General features: G+C 53.5%; 5 protein-coding genes across 5 annotated transcripts; 3 read left to right on the top strand and 2 right to left on the bottom strand.

Annotated features, from left to right (window-relative positions):
* Positions 1-1126: 1126 nt before the first annotated feature.
* PG998_000589 (uncharacterized protein) lies at positions 1127-3642 on the top strand (the record flags this gene model as incomplete). The annotated part of the gene is given in 4 exon segments (XM_066867407.1): positions 1127-1258; positions 1604-2277; positions 2294-3416; positions 3469-3642. 4 exon segments carry the CDS (start codon positions 1127-1129, stop codon positions 3640-3642), a joined length of 2103 nt encoding a protein of 700 aa, XP_066735822.1.
* Positions 3643-4248: 606 nt separating this feature from the next.
* Positions 4249-5217, bottom strand: PG998_000588 (uncharacterized protein; the record flags this gene model as incomplete). The annotated part of the gene is made up of 1 exon (XM_066867406.1): positions 4249-5217. One exon carries the CDS (start codon positions 5215-5217, stop codon positions 4249-4251), a length of 969 nt encoding a protein of 322 aa, XP_066735821.1.
* A 2578-nt stretch (positions 5218-7795) lies between these two features.
* PG998_000587 (ABC transporter) lies at positions 7796-11910 on the top strand (the record flags this gene model as incomplete). The annotated part of the gene is made up of 2 exons (XM_066867405.1): positions 7796-10232; positions 10313-11910. 2 exons carry the CDS (start codon positions 7796-7798, stop codon positions 11908-11910), a joined length of 4035 nt encoding a protein of 1344 aa, XP_066735820.1.
* Positions 11911-15694: 3784 nt separating this feature from the next.
* Positions 15695-16848, top strand: PG998_000586 (C6 transcription factor; the record flags this gene model as incomplete). The annotated part of the gene is made up of 2 exons (XM_066867404.1): positions 15695-16186; positions 16252-16848. Coding segments are annotated over 2 exons (1089 nt in total), but the record flags the coding sequence as incomplete, so codon positions are not given.
* A 1458-nt stretch (positions 16849-18306) lies between these two features.
* On the bottom strand, positions 18307-21525 carry PG998_000585 (GPI ethanolamine phosphate transferase 3; the record flags this gene model as incomplete). Its single annotated transcript, XM_066867403.1, has 1 exon — positions 18307-21525. The coding sequence occupies one exon, from the start codon at positions 21523-21525 to the stop codon at positions 18307-18309; it is 3219 nt and encodes a 1072-aa protein (XP_066735818.1).
* Positions 21526-22575: the final 1050 nt, after the last annotated feature.

The raw sequence follows: 22575 nt of genomic DNA, 5'->3' as shown, positions 1-22575 counted from the left end.
ATGTTCAACAGACGTGTTGGACCAGGCTGCGGGTGGTCGTGTGTGTGTTTGAATACGTGAGTCGCCCAGGCAATAGATGCTACCACATCTTACAAAGGGTGACGGGTCTCCGGTATGGGACAGGGCGCATGGGAGAGGCAAGTGCCAAGTACAATTGTATTAATTCCACAAGACTCGCAATGAATGGCAAAACAGATGCAAGTAACGAAACCCGACAGCGAATAGGTAGGTCGTGGATGGATTATGGATGGATGGATGGAGGGACGGATTGACAATAAAAAGAATTGGTGGAGTAGTCGAGTAGTGCAGTTAGTCCGGAGCCAAATAGCGGGCAGTTTCCAATCGATAAGGCCATGGCCCCATTTAATCTATTGATTGCTGCTGCAGCGTGCAGCAGCCAAGCAGCGTGACTGGGAAAATCGCGTGGCACGGGCCCTGCTGGACTCCTAGACTCCTTGGATGCCGCGTCGCCTGTTCTGGTTTAGTGCGCCCTTGGGAAAGACGGGCTGTTGCTGGTGCAGGTGCAGGTGCTGATGCTGGTACTGCGTTAGTTGCTGCTTGCTGGCTGGTCTCTCTTCTCTCTCTCCCTCTCCCTGTTGGCTTGATTCAATGCCTGCTTGCTGTATCCTCACCTCAATCTTTTTTTCCCTGGAACATCTAATCAGCAGAGGCCCGGCTACTACTGCGCGGCGAAGGACACACTACACGCTACCGCTTCTTTCTCTCCTGTTTTTCTTTCCCACCCAGTCTGCGCTGCCCCAGCCTGACCGATTGACCAGCCCGATGTGGTCACGAATCATCCCTCAAGCCGATTAAGGATTATTCTGATTCTGATTCTGCTTTTATCGACACCGTTGCCTGTCACTGTCCACACGATCGATTCGCGCGCTGAGCCAGACCGACCGGCCTTACATTTCCCTCGGTCACGGGGGCAATCCTGACCTTTGGCTTTTGCACACCGCGCACTCCATTCCTTCATTTTCTTCGTCTCTGCGTCCCTGCGTCCCTGCGCCCCTGTCTTCCCGACGCTTCTGTCTGCCTGATTCATCCCTCGACCCTTCTCGCCGCTTTCTTTATGCCTCTGTCTTCTGCCAAATCCTCTCCACCTCTGTCTTCCCTGGCCAAGATGGAGGACAGAAAGAGACCCGCCATGAGCGGCGCCGACGATATTGGCCCTCCCAGCAAACGTCAAGCCGTGAACGGCAGCAGCAAGCACTCCAAGGACGATTCCGACATGAAGGAAGAGGCTTGGATTGAGGTATGTTGCCATCTCCCGTTGCGCCCAGATATCCCTCGACTACACGTTTTTGCCTCAATCGTTACTGCAAAACACGTGAGCATTGCACATTGCTGTCATCTCTGGCACGATAATTCAGTAATGACGGCTCGCCACTTTCGCTTCCTGTCATGATGGCCTGATGAATACTCACAATCTCAGTCTTGATGCCCAGCATTCGCTGTCATCTATTCTGCCTCTGATGAAACATACCCTGCCATTCCTGATTGCCAAGATACCCGCCACGTCCACCCGACATACCTCGCCAAACGTCACACCTTTGGAAAGATGGAAAGAAGGAAGCGCTGACAGAATCGGAACTACTAGGAATACACCAAGGACGCGATCCTCCGTCAAATGCTGGAATACAAACGCAAATGCAGCACTTTAGAAACTCGGCTGGAAGATATGGAACAGCGCTCGGCCTACCATGATGACCATCTGCGAACAGTCGACTCCTGGTGGATACAGCTTCTCCAAGAGGTTTCATTGCTGGCCGAAACCAAGGTCCTTTTCCAGGCTGGCGACGAAAAACCGTTTCCTACTCATACCTCTTTTAAGGATATCGAGGCGCTTCAAGCGCACCTCGACGACAAATCAGCTGCCATTAAGACCATAACAGACAGTCTGTTCTCCCGCCTCTCTGCTGCCCGCGGTGATGTCGCGCCCAACATCACCAACCTGGAGTCCCAAGTGAATACCTTGCTTGCGAACCAGAAAGAGTTTCTTGTCAAACTCGACCGTCTAGCATCAGAAAAAGATGAAACTTCAGAGCAACTCAATACTGCCACACTTCGGTATCTTAAGGCGGAACGGAAGCTCGACAGGGCGAAGAGCATTCAAGTGCAAAAGCTCGAGCAACAAGCCATGGCCAGTGCAACAGCGCGCCCATCTGGCGCGGATGCGAGCAACGGCGAATCGGGCGAATCTAACGGAAATGCTCAAGCTCTGAAACTTGCTCTCGAAGAGGCTAAGATTGAGGCCACAAAGCAAAAGGAACAGTTAGACGCAGTCCAGGCGCAAAAACAAGACTATCCAGGAGGAGCTCACCAACCTCCAAATCAAATTGACAAATCTGACGGATGAAGACTACTCACGCACCGACCTGTTCAAACTCCTGAAGAACCAACATGAGGAGTTGGTCAAGAAGGTCAACCACTTGGACACGGAAAACAAGAAGCTCCAGGAAGTCAGCCACAAACTGAAAGTCGAGCGCGAAACGTACAAGAAGAAGCTGGAGGACGAAGCTCAGACCTTGACGACAGAGCTTGAGGACCAGCTACAGCAATCCGATACCGCCCTCGCCCGAGTAAGGTCAGCACGAGACGAGCTTCATGGGGAGGTGCAGATGCTCAAGTCCCAACGGGATCAAGAGCGTCAAGCTGCCAATCATCTGAAGGAGCTTATAGCCGCCAATCAAGACCGTATCGTCGCAATGGAGTCGGAATTGTCACGTTTGCAACCAAGCGAAGATGTAGATATGACACCACGGCCGGATCTTGACGAGATGAGTCTCGAAGATCTTCGCGAAAAGTACAAGAAGACGGAAAAGGACTTCAAATCGATCAACGACGAGCTCCCTGCCATGACAGCAGCCGTTAAGAAGTACCAGGCTCTGGCCACCAAAAAGATAATGGATTTTGAGGCTTTGGAGGAACGCTTGGCCATGGCCATTGCAGAGAAGGCCAAGGCCAACCAGAAGTATTTTGACGCGCGCAAGAATACGGATATCCATATGGAAGAGATCAAGCGCTTGCGGGCCCAGAACAACAAAAGCTCCGATATTATCTCACAGCTAAAGGAGAACGAGGCCCAGCACCGCACTCTTCTGGGTAACATGGAAAAGCAGCTTGTGGACCTTAAGCAGACCAACACGGCTATTATGACGGAAAGCAAACGGCTGGAGTCATCCAGTAACGAGGCCTTGCGTCGTTACGATGCTTTGAAGAACCAGGTTAACGAGCTGTCTTCCTTGGCAAAATCGAAAGACTCCACTGCCTCGCAGGCTAAGGACCGTTTGGCAGTTCTGGAGACGGAGAATGAGAAGATGAAGCTGCGAGTTGATCACATGTCCAAGGACCGAGATAAGTGGAAGGTCAAGAGCATGAGCAATTCCTCGGCAGAAGAAGACATGCTACGCGTAAGTCAATATGCCCACGACCCTCAAGCCTCACCAACTAACAACCCCGTAGCAACTAGCCACTTGCTCGGTGTGCCAAAACCGGTTCAAGAACACCGTTCTCACGAAATGCGGTCATATATTCTGCAAAGAATGTACCGAGGACCGCTTGACGAATCGCATGCGCAAATGCCCGAACTGCGCGAGGGCTTTCGATCGCTCCGATGTTATGACGGTGCATCTGTAAGCCCAAATACGACGGACCATGTCCGACTTAGACGACCGGGATACGCTCGTGTCTGTACAGTATCTGCCGATGTGTGAGTTTTTGTACATAATATTGAGCCCAGCGACAGTTTCTGCGTTAAGGAGAATGGGCCGTTGCCTGGACACAGGCGCATCTGAGAATGCCTTATTGTGTCTTGGGAAAGTTTTGCACTATGCCAGATACCCCAAGCGGCTTGGGCGCGGAAGCGTAAGAAGAGGTAGTGTGGGAGGAGGATCCTCCCGAAGCGGATGAGCAGAACCATAATACCTTGAGAGTATATCGCAGCTGGATCAGTAAGACTTGCTAGTAATACCTCTCCAGCTTTTAATCGAAGCTACGAGGATCACGAGCGCACAGGATAGAGAAGCAGTCTATACCTGCTTTGTAGGAATACATCAACCTGACAAACAACCCGATACAACTCGTTCACGATATGCCAGGATAGTGATGCAACTCTTCTGCGTAACGGAATATGTGTAGTATTTCTTAGATTCTGTAACTCCATCAATTTGATTTCAACCGTTGGCAATTATTCGTCCGTCTATTCTCGATATCGTGTTCGATTACTTTGATCATTCTACCACACTACCTGCGACTCGTGCCACCGAATCCTGTACTTTCGTGTCTGTCGGACGAGCTCGAGCTTGAGCTTGAATGCGACGGTCCAGCGCCCCAGCCGCCGCTTCCACGGCTGCTGCCGGCTCCCCATCCCGAGCCATAGTTGCTTGGCGGAGGTTGCTGTTGTCGACTGCCCCTGTTTCCGGCGAAATAACCAGCGGCGGCACCCGACGCGGCACCCGTCCAGAAGCCAGGCCGCCAGCCTTGCTGCTGCTGGGAGGATGAACGGGTCTTCGAGCTATAGGGCGGTGGAGGGTCGTCGTTGTCGTCGAACCGTGGTGCACCACCATTACCACCTCCAAAGCCTGGGCCCCAGCCGCCGCCGCCGCCACCACCACCTCGTGGACGTCTCTGGACGGCTTGGTTGCCGTTCGCATTGACGCACGCGCTGTAGACCATCCAAGCGAGCACGCCGACGAAGAGTATGCCGAAAAGAATCCCGCCGGCATCAATGCCGTCCGTGTTCGGTTTCCAACCACCTCCACTCCCCCCGGCCAGATCTGGATACCGCCGCTCGCCCTCGGCAGTCAACACGAGGCGATATTGCACGCCGCAGCTGCCCTTGAGGACGTAGTCGTCGTCGGGCCCACTGTAGCCTTCGCACATGACCTCGGTGCCGCCCAGTTTCAGTGTGGGCGGCAGCGACGCCGTGCACGACCACTGGATGTCCTCGTCACTGTAGCCTGCGCCCTTGTTCTCGCAGCGCATCACGTCGACCTCGTGCAGGCTGCAGACTTTGGGGCTCGAGACGCAGGACAGCTGCGGCATCGCCGACACCCGGCGGTGCGTCGTCTGGGCGCCGCCGCCACGCAGGGTCAGCGTCTGGACTTGCGAGAGGAGGATGGCGTTTTTGGGCTTTGTGGCCGCCGAGGCTGGGGTGGCGGACGAGAGGAGGAGGAGCCCTGCCCATAGGGCGGGCGGGAGTTGGAGATGCATTCTTGGGGGTCGTCGTCGTTGGGTGTTTGTTGGTTGTTTGAGGTGGAAGCTGTAGATGTTTGGCGGTATGATGTAGTTGGGCTGACCCAGGTGATTGTGGGAAGCTCTAGACGTTTTTGCGGGGTATGCGACGATGCTACTTCGTACAAGGATTGGCCGAGGGGTGCATACGGCAAACGGCAACGAAGCAATTGGGTGCGTATGCAGGTGATTTGTGATTAAATATCAGATTCGTCTGGGTAGTAGGTAGGTGGTTTATTGGCGGCTTCGTGATTTGGGTATAGAAATGCGTAGGTAGTAAGAGTCGGGAAGTAAGAGGCGAATTGCCCCAGGTTAGGGATTGATTGTAGGGAGGCGAATTCGACTTGAGGACAAGCTGGCGTCCCGCCCACACCCGTTATTCATTGATTGATGCTGGCTGAAGCTGGGTCAGTCCAGTCCATGTCACTGCTGTTGCCTGCCTACCTGCCTACCTTGATTCTCTGTTGCATGTCGCCTCTTGAGAACGAGGCTGGAAGATGAGTCCACCTTCAGCTCCAGATTCAGCTCATCCTTAGCCAGCCAGCCAGCCTTGTATACGTACAGGCCTGTCGCTGTTGCTACCTGGTTTAGTTGACCAAACGGTTGCGAGCTTACCTGACCTGCCACATCACGCACATATTCTCATGGCCTACCTCGCCACTGCCCTAGCAGTCAAATTTCATTCAAAGGAATGGAGGAACAGGATGGACATTGCATTCTCATCTGAAAGTGGTATTTGTTATTTGTCATGGCAATGTCCGGCTGCGATCACCCGTCTGCCCGTCTAGCCGCATGTACATATCAGATTCCGGGGCAAAGGCCACGCTGCTAGTTCTGGCTAGCTGTCACAGAATAGCAGGAAATTTCTTTTCTGCAGTCATTCCTATACGGATGGCACGTGCAGGCAGCCAGATGGCGTGCATTAGCTGGGAGGAGGCACCGCCAAACGAAAGCGAGAAGCGAGAAACGAGAAACGAGTAACGCAACTGCATAATTCTTTGTCGCAAGCGCGGGAAGGCGCACGCAATCGCAATCCCTATCCCGAACACCGTCAGCATTACTTACTTGCATCCTGGCCATTCGCTCGCCATAAACGAACCCGAAGCCGAAGGGCACATATCAGATATGCAACATTACGCACGCCGTATTTGAGTGTGAGGGAGTAGGGATGATATGATGGCGTCAGACCACTGACATAAAATCAGCATCTCGGGGTCAAGTAAACCCCATTGGGAGATGTGGCGGGCTGTTGTATTGGCCGGGTGAGTCAAATGCCCATCGGATCTGACTAGATACCACACGCAGCTGGCAGCTGGGTGCAACAACAGCCTGCCACTAGCCCCCTGCCCCTAAACGGTCTGCCCCATAACGTATCTGGTTGTCGGTCGCCGGGCGAATCTATTACTTCTAGCGTAGTGCCTCCTGGAGAACCTAGAAGCTTAGATCAGACCCCTGCGCGGTTAGCCGAGCAGCTGATAGTACATGGGTAGGGGGTAGATGGGGTTCTCAGACTCTCGCGATCTTGGAAGACGATTGAGTTTCTGACATTATCTTAGTGTGTGTGTGTCGTTGATGCTTCTCTCGCTCGCTCGCAAACGACAAGTCTATGTAGATCGATGTTGCAAGAGCAAGCTCATCAAGCTTTGCCAAGTTCATGGGGCAAGTAGGCATGGCAGGTGGTGAGGAGGAATATCGCATCGAGAGTGCCCACCGGCTTTCACAGCTGAACTACAGCTAATTGGTAATTCCACACAGAGTGATTGAATAGAATAATGCCATACATATGGTCATTGCTGGCCCCTCTGTTTCCAGGAGATTCGGCGAGCGACTTGCCTACTTGGGGCAGGTACGGGCACAAGTACGGAGACAAAAACACAAAAAGACCCAGCGTAAAAAGTACCTCCCCTACCCGTACCACGCTGGAATTCCAGTTCGTTCTGCAGCGCGTAGGCACGCCAGGCTCGCTAAGCCCAATTCCCCATACGTCGCGACACGGCGGAAGCCTTGGATTCCGTTCCTAGGTTACATAAAGTAATGCACTGCTGCAGCAAAAGGGTGCGAAGGCTCATTATAAACACTTTCGACACTCCTTTACTTCTACGCTGCTGACGAGGCATTGCACCTATATTATTTCTTGTAATCATCTCTTCGTTACGACTCACCTTTCTTGAGAGTTCCGTCACATAGATCTCGCCAATTTGCTCGTGACAGCCCCCTTGGCACAGGATCCTCCGAGTCTGTCATGATTCACCCACGACTTGCTTAATACTATTCTTGTCTATGGTGTTTCTTTAGAATAATCTTAATCTGGTTTCTTTGCTTTTGAGGTAAGCCCCACCCCCCACTTTCACGAGTGATCGCCGCGTTATCACAGTTCAGCATCTCATCATCATGGAGAGTCTATTTTGTTACTATTCATGGACTGGCATACCGGCCTCGAGCTCTTCCAAGGGTGGCCGGCTCTCTCGCCATGCCATATCTCCCTTGGTCGAGCTCGTATCTCGGGCCACCACTCTCGTCCTTCCTCGCCTCTCCCTAAGCGTGCAAGTCGTTGACCATGGCACAGGAATACTACAGCAGGTTTGATCGGCCCTTGCCCGAGCCGCCATCCAATAGGGCTTCCGAGATCTTCTACGACTCGTTTGAAGACTATAGGGCCTTCGAGAACGCTCACAGGATGTTGGCCCAGGAGTCCCAAGAACGGATTCCGGGGGAGATTGCGGGGGAGAATGAGAAGCAGCTGACTGATGGCCCACGCTCTGGCCGAGGCTCAAGCCGCGCTGGCTCAGAGAAGACAGAAAAGAAGGCCGACTCGAAAGCCGCCAAGGAAGAGGAGAACGACCCGTTCAAGCACCTCCCACCCCACGAGGCTCAGATTCTGCGGAAGCAAATCGTAACAGATGAGGTCAAAGCCGGCGTCGGCATCATATATCGCTATGCCGATAAGTGGGATCTTACCATCATGTTCGTCGCTTCCATATGCGCCATTGGTGGTGGTGCTGCGCTGCCTCTCATGACAGTCATCTTTGGAAACCTTCAGGGAACATTTCAGGACTACTTTCTCGGAAAGGTGACGTACGACGATTATATGGCCCAAATGACCTCTCTGGTCCTCTACTTCATATATTTGGCTATCGGCGAGTTTATCACCATCTATGTCGCCACAGTCGGTTTCATCTACACGGGCGAGCACATCAGCGCAAAGATCCGTGAGCACTACCTCGAGAGCTGCATGAAGCAGAATATTGGTTACTTCGATAAGCTCGGCGCTGGCGAGGTCACGACTCGTATCACGGCAGACACGAACCTGATTCAAGATGGTATTTCCGAGAAAGTGGGATTGACGTTGACAGCCGTTGCTACTTTCGTCTCAGCCTTCGTCATCGGCTTTGTTGAGTACTGGAAGTTGACGTTGATTCTGCTGTCTACCGTTGTCGCGCTGATGCTTGTCATGGGTACCGGCTCTCAGTTCATCATCAAGTACAACAAGCACTCCATTCAAGCATACGCCCTTGGTGGTAGCGTGGCGGACGAGGTTCTTAGCTCGATTCGTAACGCCGTTGCTTTCGGCACACAAGACCGCCTCGCTAAGCAATATGACGAGCATCTCATTCGAGCCGAGCGCTACGGTTTCAAGGTTAAGGCAACCATCGCCTGTATGGTGGCCGGTATGATGTGGGTGTTGTACCTGAACTACGGTCTGTCCTTCTGGGTGGGAAGTCAATTCCTGATCGACGGCGACATTCCCCTCTCGAAAGTTCTCATCATCATGATGTCGGTTATGATTGGTGCCTTCAACCTCGGAAACGTTGCACCTAATATCCAGGCCTTCGGCACGGCTGTTGCCGCTGCTGTCAAGATTTACAACACCATCGATCGTGTCTCCCCCTTGGATCCTTCCGTCGATACTGGCGAAAAGCTGGACCACGTCGAGGGTACCATTCGCCTGGAGAACGTCAAGCATATCTACCCATCGCGCCCCGAGGTCGTCGTCATGGACAATGTTTCGCTGGAAATCCCTGCCGGCAAAACGACTGCATTGGTTGGAGCTTCCGGATCCGGCAAGAGTACTATCGTTGGCCTCGTTGAGCGGTTCTATGATCCTGTCGGGGGTTCAGTATACCTCGACGGGCATGACATCAGCACTTTGAACCTGAGGTGGCTTCGCCAGAACATCGCCTTGGTCAGCCAAGAACCCACACTCTTCGGAACCACCATCTACGGTAACATCAAACATGGCTTGATTGGCACCCAGCACGAGCACGAGAGCGACGAAATGCAAAAGGAACTCATTATCGAAGCTGCGAAAAAGGCAAACGCTCACGATTTCATCTCCAGTCTCCCTGAGGGCTATAAGACTAACGTGGGAGAACGGGGTTTCCTCCTCTCCGGTGGTCAAAAACAACGTATCGCAATCGCCAGAGCCATTGTTTCAGACCCTAAGATTCTTTTGCTCGACGAGGCCACTAGTGCTCTCGATACGAAGTCTGAAGGCGTCGTTCAAGCTGCTTTGGAAGTCGCTGCTGCCGGTCGTACAACCATCACCATTGCCCATCGTCTGTCTACTATCCGAGACGCGCATAACATTGTCGTCATGTCTCGAGGAGCCATCATCGAGCAGGGTACACACGCTGCGCTTCTCGAGAAGCAAGGTGCTTACTTTAACCTGGTTAATGCCCAAAACATCGCCGCGGTGAACGAGCTTACGGCCGAGGAACAGGAGGCTATTGACGCACAGGAAGAAGCTCTGATCCGCAAGGCATCTGCCAAAAACGAGGGGTATATTGAGGATCCTGATGACAACATCCGGGAGAAACTGAACCGCTCGACCACTCAAGCCTCCGCCTCAAGCAGAGTTCTTCAGAGCCGCAAAGCCGCCGAGGAAGAACACAAGTATGGCTTGTGGACTCTCGTCAGTTTGATCGCATCTTTCAACAAAGAGGAGTGGAAGCTCATGGTCTGGGGTTGCTTCTGGGCCATCATCTGCGGTGGTGGTAACCCAACTCAAGCCTACTTCTTTGCCAAACAGATCATGACTCTGGGTGTTCCTCTCAGTCCTGCGACCAACGGGCAGCTCAAAAGGATAGTGATTTCTGGAGCGCGATGTACCTGATGTTGGCGTTCGTCCAGTTGATTGCATTCATTGCTCAGGGTGTCGCCTTCGCCAGATGCTCCGAGAAGCTTGTCCACAGAGTTCGCGACCGTGCCTTCCGCACCCTCCTTCGCCAGGACATCTCTTTCTTCGATAAAGATTCCAACACTGCGGGAGCTCTGACTTCCTTCCTTTCGACTGAAACGACTCATGTTGCAGGAATCAGCGGTGTCACTCTCGGTACTCTGCTCATGGTCAGCACCACCCTGGTGTCCGCTCTTATTCTCGCCCTCGTTATCGGCTGGAAGCTGTCTCTGGTTTGTATCGCAACTATACCGGTGCTTTTAGGCTGTGGTTTCTTCCGATTCTACATGCTTGCCCACTTTCAGCGACGCTCCAAGACCGCCTACGAGCAGTCTGCATCATATGCTTCGGAGGCTATCTCTGCCATCCGAACTGTTGCTTCTCTAACCCGAGAAAAGGATGTCCTCGCACAGTACCAGAACGCTCTCGCAGCCCAGCAACGTGCCAGTTTGATTTCCATTCTCAAGTCTAGTATTCTGTATGCGGCATCGCAATCGCTTCTGTTCCTAGCCTTTGCCCTTGGTTTCTGGTACGGAGGGTCCTTGATTGGCAAGCATGAGTACGACATGTTCCAGTTCTTTGTCTGTTTCTCGGCCATCATCTTCGGCGCCCAATCAGCTGGATCCGTTTTCTCCTTTGCGCCCGACATGGGCAAGGCCCACCAGGCGGCGGCTGAGCTCAAGACGCTATTTGACAGGAAACCCACCATCGATGCGTGGTCCCAAGATGGCGAGCGCCTTGAATCTGTGGATGGTACTGTCGAGTTCCGTGACGTCCACTTCCGCTACCCTACACGACCTGAGCAGCCCGTTCTGCGAGGTCTGAACCTCACAGTGCGCCCTGGCCAATATGTGGCGTTGGTCGGTGCATCTGGTTGCGGTAAGAGTACAACCATCGCTCTTCTCGAGCGCTTCTACGACCCGATTGTTGGCGGCGTCTACATTGACGGCAAGGAAGTCAGCAGCCTGAACGTCAATGAATACCGGTCATTCATTGCGCTCGTATCCCAGGAACCTACTCTTTACCAGGGCACCATCAAGGAGAACATCCTCCTTGGCGCCAACCACGAGGCTACCGATGAGGCGGTGGAATTCGCCTGCAAGGAGGCCAATATCTACGACTTCATCATGTCGATGCCCGATGGCTTCAACACGGTGGTCGGCAGTAAGGGAACCCTCTTGTCCGGTGGCCAAAAGCAGCGTATCGCCATTGCGCGCGCGCTGATCCGCGACCCCAAGATCTTATTGCTGGACGAGGCCACATCGGCGCTCGACTCGGAATCGGAGCACGTTGTCCAGGCCGCGCTTGACAAGGCCGCCAAGGGCCGCACCACGATTGCCGTGGCCCACCGTCTTAGCACCATCCAGCGTGCGGATATCATCTATGTCTTCGACCAGGGCCGCATCGTCGAGGAGGGCACGCACTCCGACCTCATGCGCAAAAACGGCCGTTATGCCGAGCTGGTAAACCTCCAGAGTCTGGAGAAGAACCGATAAGCGTGCGGAGAATCGCGGCTTGGCTTTTGTGTTTTCTGATGTTGTGCGTTTGCGCCTGTTCGCTTTGGACGGGTTTCTCGATTAGAGCGTTTTCTCTTGATATTTCACGAATAGACACTCCCATGGCGACTATGGATAAAGGAAGGAAGGAAGATGGTCGTCTCCGTTGACACGAGATATGGGAGAATGCATCATCAACGGCGTTGGCGGCATAAATACCTGCTTAAAAATTTGATTCGCGCTTTCAAACATCCAGGTCCGGCCGAGGAATACTTGCCGTGGTTGCAATTTGGAGGAGTGGTCTTCCCAATACTATTTTCTACTTATTCTCACAACACGACACTTGCTGCTTGCCTAACCAAAATGGCGAGCTTACGCTCTGCACATAGTCCTTGTAATCGATAAAAATAGACCATTCACTCTCTTGCTCTCTCTCAACCTCTCGCGCTTTTCCATTCTGGCCGGCGATGTGTCAGTGCGTCCATGGTAGAATATTGGCGTAAGGGGCACGGCGAGTATATATGCCAAGTCGCCCACCCATGTTGCTCGATCTTGTTGCACTTCACTCATTGGCACTTTCAAATGCAAGATGATTAATTGCGTGTTACCCTAGATGTAACATGGGTTGGAGATGCCGACCTTTTCCTTGTCCATCTTGTATCCTTTTGGTCGGGAAACGGATCAGCAGCTTCTAGACTTTGTGATCGACACTTCCACCTACGCCAGCCCCGGACTATTGCACATGGCTTGCAATCCGGTTGCCTGCATTCATTTTTACGCTGCACAACGACAACGTTTGATGTCTTTGGTGCGAAAAAAGAGGTCGCAGCTCTCCCCCGATCCTCGCAGCACGGGAACCTGCTCTGCACGGAAAACCACCGATATCCATTCTATCTACACGTACTAAGGACAAGCAGCTTCTAGTCACCAACGCCAAATGGGCCACGGCGACTGAATGAAATAACTTGTTTAATTACAGTAAAAGAAAAACAAGGAACTCAACCGAGCAGACCCAGACAGGGACTGTGTGGCTATTTTTGGTTGGCGACTACGACGACGACGACTACTGGACGACGACGATTAAATGATGGACTTGACTCGAGCTGCATGCAGTGCACCAAGACCAGCCCCGTCCCTCTGCGTTGTTACTTGCGCTCTGCATATGAGATCCTCTTTCCGAAGCCGAATTCCTCCACATCCCAAGCATTGCGCCCCAGAACTCTAAATCCATCCTCGCGCCTCTTTGCGCGCGGTACTGCCCCTGACCTTACCTGGCCGTCGGGACCGGCAGCTCGCACCCGGGGCATGAATATGAGAAACGAGTTGTTGGATGCTCGGCGTGTGCATCTCATTCTCGAGGAGCACGGTGCATGGTAGGTATGTACATGTCTCTCTGTCAGCAACCGCCGTCTCGGATAGGATGGACGGTGTGTGTTACGTATCAAACCAGTTCCAACTGGGATTTGCGTCCCCTAGTACTATTCAACGGCGTGATCAATAATGATGGACTCTGACAGCAGTGACTACGTGCTATTGCTCATTTATTTACCACGAGTGCTACCTAACCTACCCGATCGGCTAGGTTGGCCGGCCCCAAGAGTTTAGTCATTTGGACAGAGTCGTAGTCCGTCCATCAGCTACCCGAAAGAAGCAAGCAGCAAGCCAAGCGAAGGTTGACAGCATCAGCGTCGTCTTTTTTTCAATAGTGTGAGAACAAATCATCACTGCAGCGGAACGGCTAGACCTCATTGGGCGCCTGTCGTCGTACACATACCACTTGACTTTAAGCCTCATTCATTCAGTCATTCAGACAGCAACAGTGACGAGAGGCAGGCTGGCCAGCAACAGGGGGAAAGGGGAAATTTCGCTTATGCAGGCGCTGTAGGATTTCGCCCACATACATACATGCCTACCGAAGCAATCCACTTGGATGCGTGCCCCTCTACGAGCAAAAGTCTCCGATGCGATGGGGGTGCTGAGTCGAAAGGGTAAAAAGACAGATACGAAGGGGCCACGAACCAAAATAGTGCTCGCATTACACCATTGGATTTCTTCTTCTTCCTCTTCTTCTTCCGGCTTACACCAAATGCAGTGCTACCGCATGCTTGGTGGCAGGGTGTACAGGCGCCCGCCTACCGCCCACAGCCACTCGCGTGGTTTTTTCCTCGCACCAGGGCTAATAATGGGTTCATGGCGCCTACTACTGCAAGGTACGGTGCGCCATCGTGGGCGTTGTTTTGTGTGGCCCGACTGGCCGGCCGACCGACCAACGAACGCAAGGGGGTCCTGTCTCTGTTCATCTCATTCGCAATCGTCGCCCAGGCTCCCAGGGAATCCCGGATCGCAGAACTGACCTCTCTGCGAGCAATACTACTATGGCAGAACTAGGGGCCATCAGTTGTTTCCCCGCCGGCTGCCCCTCCCCTCTTTATATTGCCCGCTCTTTCTCATTCATGCATCGGACCAGATCTGGAGCCCTGGACAACAGAGCCTGGACAGAACCCGGACAGAACCCGGGCCACGACGCCTGGAGAAAAACTGGATATGAGATGTTGCATTCTTGGGCTCGCATTCCAAGAGTTCTGGAGAACCCTCGATCAAGTGAACGGGCAACGACAGAGTCTCTTGTGTGCGTGTATGCAAGCAATACATCTCACGTTTAAATCCTTACCGTATGCACGGGAGAGTGACGCTCGCTTTTCCGATTTAGGCGACGTGCAGCAGTTTGCATACCTACCGTTTTGTCCCCGGCGTTGCGCTCAATCATACCCTGTCTACCCTGTCTACCCTGTCTACCCTGCCTACCCTGCCTGTCTGGCCTACCTGGCCTAGCCCCCGTCGCCCGGCTTGGTCCCTCTTGGAATGCTGGTGACGGGCGGGCGAGAGAGGGAGAGCGCATGACAGGGATGGGGGCGGTGCCTCGTGTGCGTGTGCGTGCCTCTCTCTCTCTCTTATCGGGTGGTGTGTGTGTGTGTGTGCCATGGGGAGGCGCGGCTAAGATTCTCTTTTTAATTAACCTGCCGGTGGGCAGACAGGCCTGACCTTGATTCTCTTCCGGCAAAGAGAGCCAATGGCGGTGACCATCTCCTCTCGCTGCCCACTGTCTCCCATCCCCGTCCAGTCGTCCCGGTCGTTCGTTCGTTCGGTTCGATCCATTCAGTCTCTCGTTCTTCAGGCGGTCAATTGTTGTTTACATCGGGTGTCAACCATACACCTTCGTCGCTCGTTTCCAACCCCCAACATACCTACTTAATTCCACACTGACCATAATCACTCCTAATACGGCGACATCTTTAATCATCTATCTGTCTGCCTTGGATCGCGAGTTGGCAGGATTTCGACTATTCTGAGAAAGCTTGGCCCTGATCCTGCTCCAGAGCAACCTTAAGTGAGACATACATACCGTTGGCATCCAGCCTCTTTCAGTCGCTCGCCTACCGCCTACATTACTCAGATCGAAGGATTTACTCACGAGTCGACTTCAGCCATCGTCGTATCCAGCTGAGTATCGTACCAGTGTGCGGATTCGGTCATCCCAACTCCCTGACGGTCTGCCCACCTGATACCGCGGCGTGGCGATTGTTGGAGGTGCTCGTCCCCATTGGTGTCTCGGTCCTCCGCCATAACGCATTTGCGGCGCTCGACAACACATCAATACAGACTTGGGTCTTTTTCTTCTTCTACCGGATAAGAACAGACGTTATGCTGGCATGTTTCGCCAACGGTAGAGTTGCCGCTACGACTTGATGTTACTTTTTGTTTCCACCCAGTCCGCAATATCTAGACTGGTCCCCTGTACCCTTGCTGGAGCGTTTCAGGCCATCCCGGTCTTAAAGGATCCATCCGGGCAATGATTTTCGCGAACACTCTTTGCTGGGTCTCCCTGACCACAGCTATATCACTCCAAGCCCCCCATCAGTTCGCCGAGACGCTGGTAGTTGCTCGCCCGTCGTCGCCCGATAGCGAACAATGGCAGCAGCAGATCATGTCCGAAGAGGAATCACCAGCACGTCGTTTGCCGCGTAGGCGAGTCGCTGCACGAGCGGCTGATCAAGGGTCGACCACTGTCATCAGCATCGAGGTGCCCACTTCCACCACATCCAAACGAGCAGCAGCAGCGACGCCCGCTGCCGCTACCGGTCCATTGCCCAGCCCCATGGACAGCGTGCCCTCCACGTTCTCGGCCGATTCCTCGAGCAATTGCCCGGCCTTCATACAGAGCTTTCTCGCCGACAGCACATTCAAGTCATGCTACCCTTTCTCTATGCTCTTGCAGGTAAGTCTTAAAACGTTGAGTCAACAACGCTTCACCTGAACACCCGAGACTAAGACATGACGCAGGGAGGTTCCAATGGCTTTTTCGACGCTCAGAAGTCGCTAGTCAGCATTACACAGGTCCTCGATGCCTCGTGCAAGGCCGATGTCAAAATGTGCACGTCATGGCTCAACGACCTGGCCGACAAATTTCAACAAAGTGGGAATTGCGGTAACGAGCTGTCGAGTGGGAACACGGTCGTGACGAAAGCGTATCAGGGGCTCAAGGCGTATCAGCCTCTGTTCAGCGCAACGTGCCTCAAAGAGCCCGAGACCCAGGCGTATTGCTACGCCGAGGCCGCGACGGACACCAAGGATTTCTCCAGTGTCTATCTCTACTACCTGCCCCTGAACAGGAGCATGCCGGACGCGTCCACGCCCGGCTGCAACTGGTGCAACCAGCAGACGATGGGCATCTTCCAATCCGCCACCTCGAATAGAAAGTCGTCCATAGCCGCGACGTACGAAGGCGGATCCACGGTCATGAACAAGGCGTGCGGCGCCCAGTACGTCAACAGCACGCTTCCGGTGGCCACCGAGAATGCCGCCATACCTATGCAGCAAACCCCTTTCTTGGTGCTGTTCTCGTTCATGCTCATGGCCTTCACGCATATCTTCCTCTAGCCCGGTGAAGGGGCAAAGAAGGAGATAGATCGTCGTTAGACCAACAGCAAAAACAATAATACGGACGGAGTTTTACAGGACAACTATATACGGGCTTGGGTTAAACAGGCAGGCAGGGCAGGTGCACACCTTTGGAAATGGCGACACTTTCGGGTTACATGATTTTACGGATTTCATCTGATCTGGCGGGAAATGATTTTGTTGGATGGGATCACCTTCTTACCCATCGAAGCGTTCGATACCCTCCCACGCGAGCAAAAATTGCTTTGCTGCTTTCCTTATCCTGAAGCAGTCTTATTGCTTTAATTTCTATTACATATATATATATATATATATTCTCTCCCCCCGTCAAGCAGAGTTGGGATACGTTTTGGCAAGGGTGATGATGGATTACATACAGGTCAGGAGGCGAAAATGGGACTAGGCAAATTGAGCTGGGAGGGACTAGACACATAACGATTCTATGTGCCGATGCGACAAGGAGTAGAAGAAGATTTGGCCATTAGGCCAGAGAAACGTATAACGAACACGTACCGGGGACCAGACCCGAGATTAATTCCATACTCTTCATTCTTTCATACTTTGCAGTGGTTTGCGATGATAACAGCTCAAACATTTCAAATGTGACGTGACATGCATGCCTACAAGGGAGGGAGATGAAGAAACCAAGAAGAAGAAACAAGGAACAAGAAAACCAGAGGGGGTCAGCGGGCCAGACCGCGTGTGCGTGCCTTTTTTCTTCTTCTCGAAACAAGGCAACCTGAACCTGGTACTCCATACAGAGGATGTTTATATAAACATGACCGGCTCCAATTGCCTAGTTTCTTCCAAAAAACGGCCCCCGCGATCCTACAGTACCTCTTAAGCGATGTTTCAGAAAAACACAGAAACGCCGTCCATTGTCGGAGGGGAGGGATCGATCGGAGAAAACAAAACGACCGAGCCCGAGTCTTCTCCGGCAGCCATGAACGGATGGGGGATTGCACACCCAATTCTCAAGGACTCCCCTCTCGATTGAAATAGTGCGGGAAACCCCGAAAAGGCGGGATTGAGTATTTCGTACCCTACTTCTGCCGTATGCAAGAAATAGAAAGCCTGCCCTGGCAGGGTAGTAGCAACTATACAAATTTACACGGGAGAAGGATACACTGGTCGAGTTCACTATGCAATGCCCCCGTACTTGACATCTTGGTAGCGCCTTCTTTTTTCTCAGGGCCAAATCTATAGATAATCAAAAGGGATATATACAAACAGGGCGGCAATGGGCCGCACCAGTTCCTCATCGTAGTGGATATTCCAGGTCTTCAAGGCCGAGTGACACTTTGTAACCCGCCCTCTTTATATACAGGCTCAAGAAAAATGGGAAAGGGGGGTGGAAACATGTTCTATCCTAAAGTTCCTCTCTGCCAACTCACTAGCTACATACACCATGACTTTTGCTATTTACTGGCCAATCAATCAATCAGCCCAGCCGAAAACCTCACTGACAGCCAGGGTGTTTGTCCTGACACCCGCGAGCGCCACCAGGATGCCGACAAGGTCGACGACAAGCAGCACGGCCGCCGCCATCATGAAGCGGGGGTTGAAGACGCGGAAGAGCATGAGGTGGCGACGCAGGTGGCCCGCCCAGACCATGGTGGCCAGGCTCTCGATGGCGTAGTAGGCAACGAAGAGGCCCAGGCAGCGCGTGACCGTCTCGAGCCCGCCCTTGCGCTTCGGGGACGTCTTCCAGAGCGCGAGGAGCGGCACCGCCACGCAGGCCAGGATCTGGCCCGCGAACGTGTTGAACATGACCACCAGGGGCGACCACGGGTAGCGCAGCGTGAACAGCGGGATGAAGGCCGAGTCCCACTGGATCGACGACAGGACGGCCTGGTGGCCCGTCTTGAAGTAGTAGAACTCGCCCAGCAGCGCCAGGACGACGGGGCCGATGCTCTCCGTCGACAGGTTGTTCAGGTCGATCATGTCGACGAGTGACAGCACCTGCCACATCATGAGCGCCAGAGCACCGCTGCCCATCGGTTTCGACAGGAGCATGCACGCCGCCGCGAAGTTGACCACAAGCAGCAGGTAGCGCGCGCCGTTGGCGTTGCCATACCCCATAATGGTGACCTGGGCGGTGCGCCCGCCGCTTCCGGCCTTGGTGAACACCGAGATGCACGGGGGTGCCCAGACGAAAGCGGTCGTGCCGGCGATGAAAGTCAGCGCAAGCACGCCCTGGGCGATCGCCACCTGTATCGTCTTCAAAGTCGTCTCGGGGAGGTATTCAACCAACCACTGGCCGTTACCAGCCGCATCCAGCGTCCAGTAGGTCGCGGCCAGACCGAGAGCAAAACGGAAAACGTATCCGATCCAAAGCGGGGCCATAGCTTCGTACGATCGAGACGAGATGAGATACCCCTTGATGATGGACGGAAGGCCAGCGAATACGACAAAGGGCAATGCCAATTGCCAGGGTGCAGACGTGGACGAGTTGGCCGATGCATAGTATGTTGATGTACAGTACGGCATCTGCTCTTCCCGGCAAAGCTTGGATAGGGAAGCCAGTCGGCCAAGTAGGATGAAAACCACAGAGTGATATATACCCAAGATGCGGTCAGTGCGGGTTTCGAGACGCAACGCAGCTATCATGCTCACAAACCCAAAAGTCGACAAAAAGAACAGGGATATCGAGTCCTCCCATATGGTGTATGAGTTGGAGGCAAACCCAATAGACTGGCTCACGGTGAAGATCACAGCAAGCCACCCCCATAGTGTGTTGGGTATCAGGTTAGTCAAGCTCTTCCCGAGTCCGAACAGAGAGATGGTCACTGCCAGCGAGCTGGTCAACGCAGTAATGGCGGCCGCCATTGTCCAATCCTGCTCCTCGGACATAGACACGAAACCTGCGCCGAGAGCGGCTCCGATTGCGCCTCCAAGCATCGCCGCCTTCACCAAACTCTGAGTCAAAGTCTGGTAAGAAGGCAGGTTACTTTGACTGCCGACACCCTGCAACTCCAGACTCTTCTCAGCCAGGTCTAACTCGGCATCATCCAAGACAGCGAAGTCATCATCTTCGTCTCTGGACACATAAACCAGAAGCACCAGAACTCCGAGTGCCATGACCACGATGCCCAAGGCCATCTTGGGAACGTCGAAACGTGCCCATAGATCTTTGCAAATCCGGAGCGTTTCTTGCTGGTATGCGGTGTAGGCTCTGTAGACAAGCTCCCGGGCTTTCAAATTCGTGTTCTTCGCGGCAGACTCGGTTGCGCTTTCCCATAGTTCCGCAGGCGACCCGGGCTTTGACGTTTGTTCTATACCTCTGGCGGCGAAATATGACGCTTGATACCGACGAATGCCCGCCGAGGCCAACCTGGAGACAGCTGCTAGGTTATCCCATGCACTGCCCTTTATTCCAGCAAAAGCTTCCTCAATAGGGCGGCCAAGATTGTTGAATGGAATTGGCAAGCCAAGCAGAAGTGCCAGCGTAGGGACCAGATCGATTTGGTTCACGGGTCGTTCCTTGGCGGTGGCAGGAGGAGTGGCGTATTCCGGCAGTGTACGGCCGAACACGGGTCTTTTCGAGTACATCCATAACGCAGCTTCAACCTCGTCGTCACTCTCGCCTCCGTGGTCGCCCTTACTGTCCATACCATGATCTCCCATGACAATCAGAACCGTGTCGTCATCGATGGTCTTCACAAGATCCCTGATGAAAGCATCCATCTGTTGAAGCTTGGCAGTCATGGCAGCATGATTGGGGCCATATCTGTGACCAGCATGATCCACGCCGAGGAAGTGGCCGATCAAAACGTCCCACTGTGTCTGGTTTTCTGGCTTCATGAGAGGAAAAATGTGCTCAAGAACTCCATTATCAACCGTGTGCAGATCCCAGACGTTGAAACTGTCATAGGGCTTGCTGATATCCGCCTCAAAGTAGCCTGGGAAGAGAGAGGTCCAGGTATCATCACCCAGATGCACGATGCGCTTGCCCAGTGTGTTGAGCTGCATCAGAAGGTTATCCTCATCAATGGCCGTTCCGCCGAAGCTGCTTCCCAAGTCGTTCAGTGTAGGCAAGGTTCCGGTTGTCAGTCCCTTCAGTCTCTGAAGGGTGGATGTCGGTGGGTCTGCGATGAAGGGTAGAAGTACCGCATTGTTCGGCGACTGGATTGCGGTCTCGTAGAGGAAGGGGAAAGCGTTATGGTAGACCTCGGCCTCGGTCAGATTCTTGACCGGAACCGTGAAGTCGTAGCGCAGCGCGTCGATCAAGACAACGACGGCCTTTTCGAAGGTCTTGGGGTGCCAGCAACCCCCGTCCATGGTGCCTTGCCCTTCCCACTTGGTCAGCGGCTCGATGGGCGGCACGGAGCACTCGGATTTCTCGTCCAGAACCAGGCGCGTGAGCAGGAAGCCGCCAGTGAAGAGCACGATGCCAACGACGTGTATGCACGTCATCCAGACCCAGAAGCCGAAGGTCCAGCCGAAGCGGCGCTCGTAGCCCTTCTTGCGCCGGGCCTCGAAGGCGGCGCGTTGCGTCTCGGCAGCGCCCGAGCGCTTTTCCTTGGCCTCTGCGCCCAAGAGCTTCTTGTTGGCATCTTCGATCTCCTTTAATCGTTTGGCCCTCGCATATTGGGCGGCTATGGTCTGGTACTCGGACGGGCCGTCCTTGGGCCGTTGCTGCCGTTGTTGTGGCATCGTGGTGTGGCTAGGACAGCAAAGGAATGTGGGAGGTTTGGTGGCTCAGGCCCAGCTGGCCATTGGTTTGGTATGAGCAATCGGGCAATGGTTGAATGCAAAGGCGGGTTCTACGTCGACATGGCTGTTAGAAGTGATAGCACGTTAGGGAATGAGTAAGGAGCGAGGTTGACACCAAAACCGGTCGCGTTTGGTGGTTTGGTGGTTTGGTGATACCGTGGCGTGGCTGCGAGGTGGGTTCGATTTGGGTAGAGCTTCAATTAGCTACTAGAGGGTCGCAAAGTCCAGCTGGGAGCGGCCCGCAGAGATCATCGACCAGCTGACAGTGCTATTGGACAGCAAGCGATTATGAATCGGCTTGTCCAACACACCACACCTACCTATGCATTCGCCTATACATTCCACTTATAGACAGACAGACAAGACCAGACAATGAACTTCATTTTCCGACCAACAAACGTCATTTTCAAGGGTTCTCTCGGGGATACTGCCTGGGAAATCCGCAACTGCCTTATTCCCGGTAATCCGTTACCTATTTCCTTCACTATCGACACCCAAAGAAGCAACCCCATACCAAGCCCAGACGGCATATAAATCGGTAGGCTTTCATTGCCAACCAGCAACGGCTGCTGTGCCGCACAAGGAGATTGGACCTTACCAGACGATCGATGGATCCTGCCCAGATCCTGCCACCTCTAATTGATCTAGCTGGCAAACTGGCCCGCTGGTAGGTGCAGCGTGGCAGGCACATTGCGGAATATTGACGTTTCATGCTGCTGGGACCTGAAATGGCCAGAATTGCATCGATGGCGTCCTATTTCACCGAACCCATGCATATGTGTATATATCACGGACGCATATTGCTAGCAGCTAGGCATTAATATAGTCCGCCCCCATAAGTTTATTCACTGCAGCATCGATCTCGAGATTGGGTTCAGGAGACGCAAGCAACGAGCGGCAGTCAGCTGTAGGCCAATTGTTGATATAAGCGCAACAAATACCCGATGGTGTGTAAGTGGTCTCAATACTACAGGAGGTGATCTGCTCCCG

This window comes from Apiospora kogelbergensis (assembly GCF_038363985.1).
Source record: "Apiospora kogelbergensis strain CBS 113332 chromosome Unknown utg000001l_segment0_segment0, whole genome shotgun sequence".
Classification (NCBI taxonomy): Eukaryota; Fungi; Ascomycota; class Sordariomycetes; order Amphisphaeriales; family Apiosporaceae; genus Apiospora; species Apiospora kogelbergensis.
Note: the sequence above shows the minus strand (reverse complement) of the source record. Positions and strands in the feature narration are given on the sequence as shown.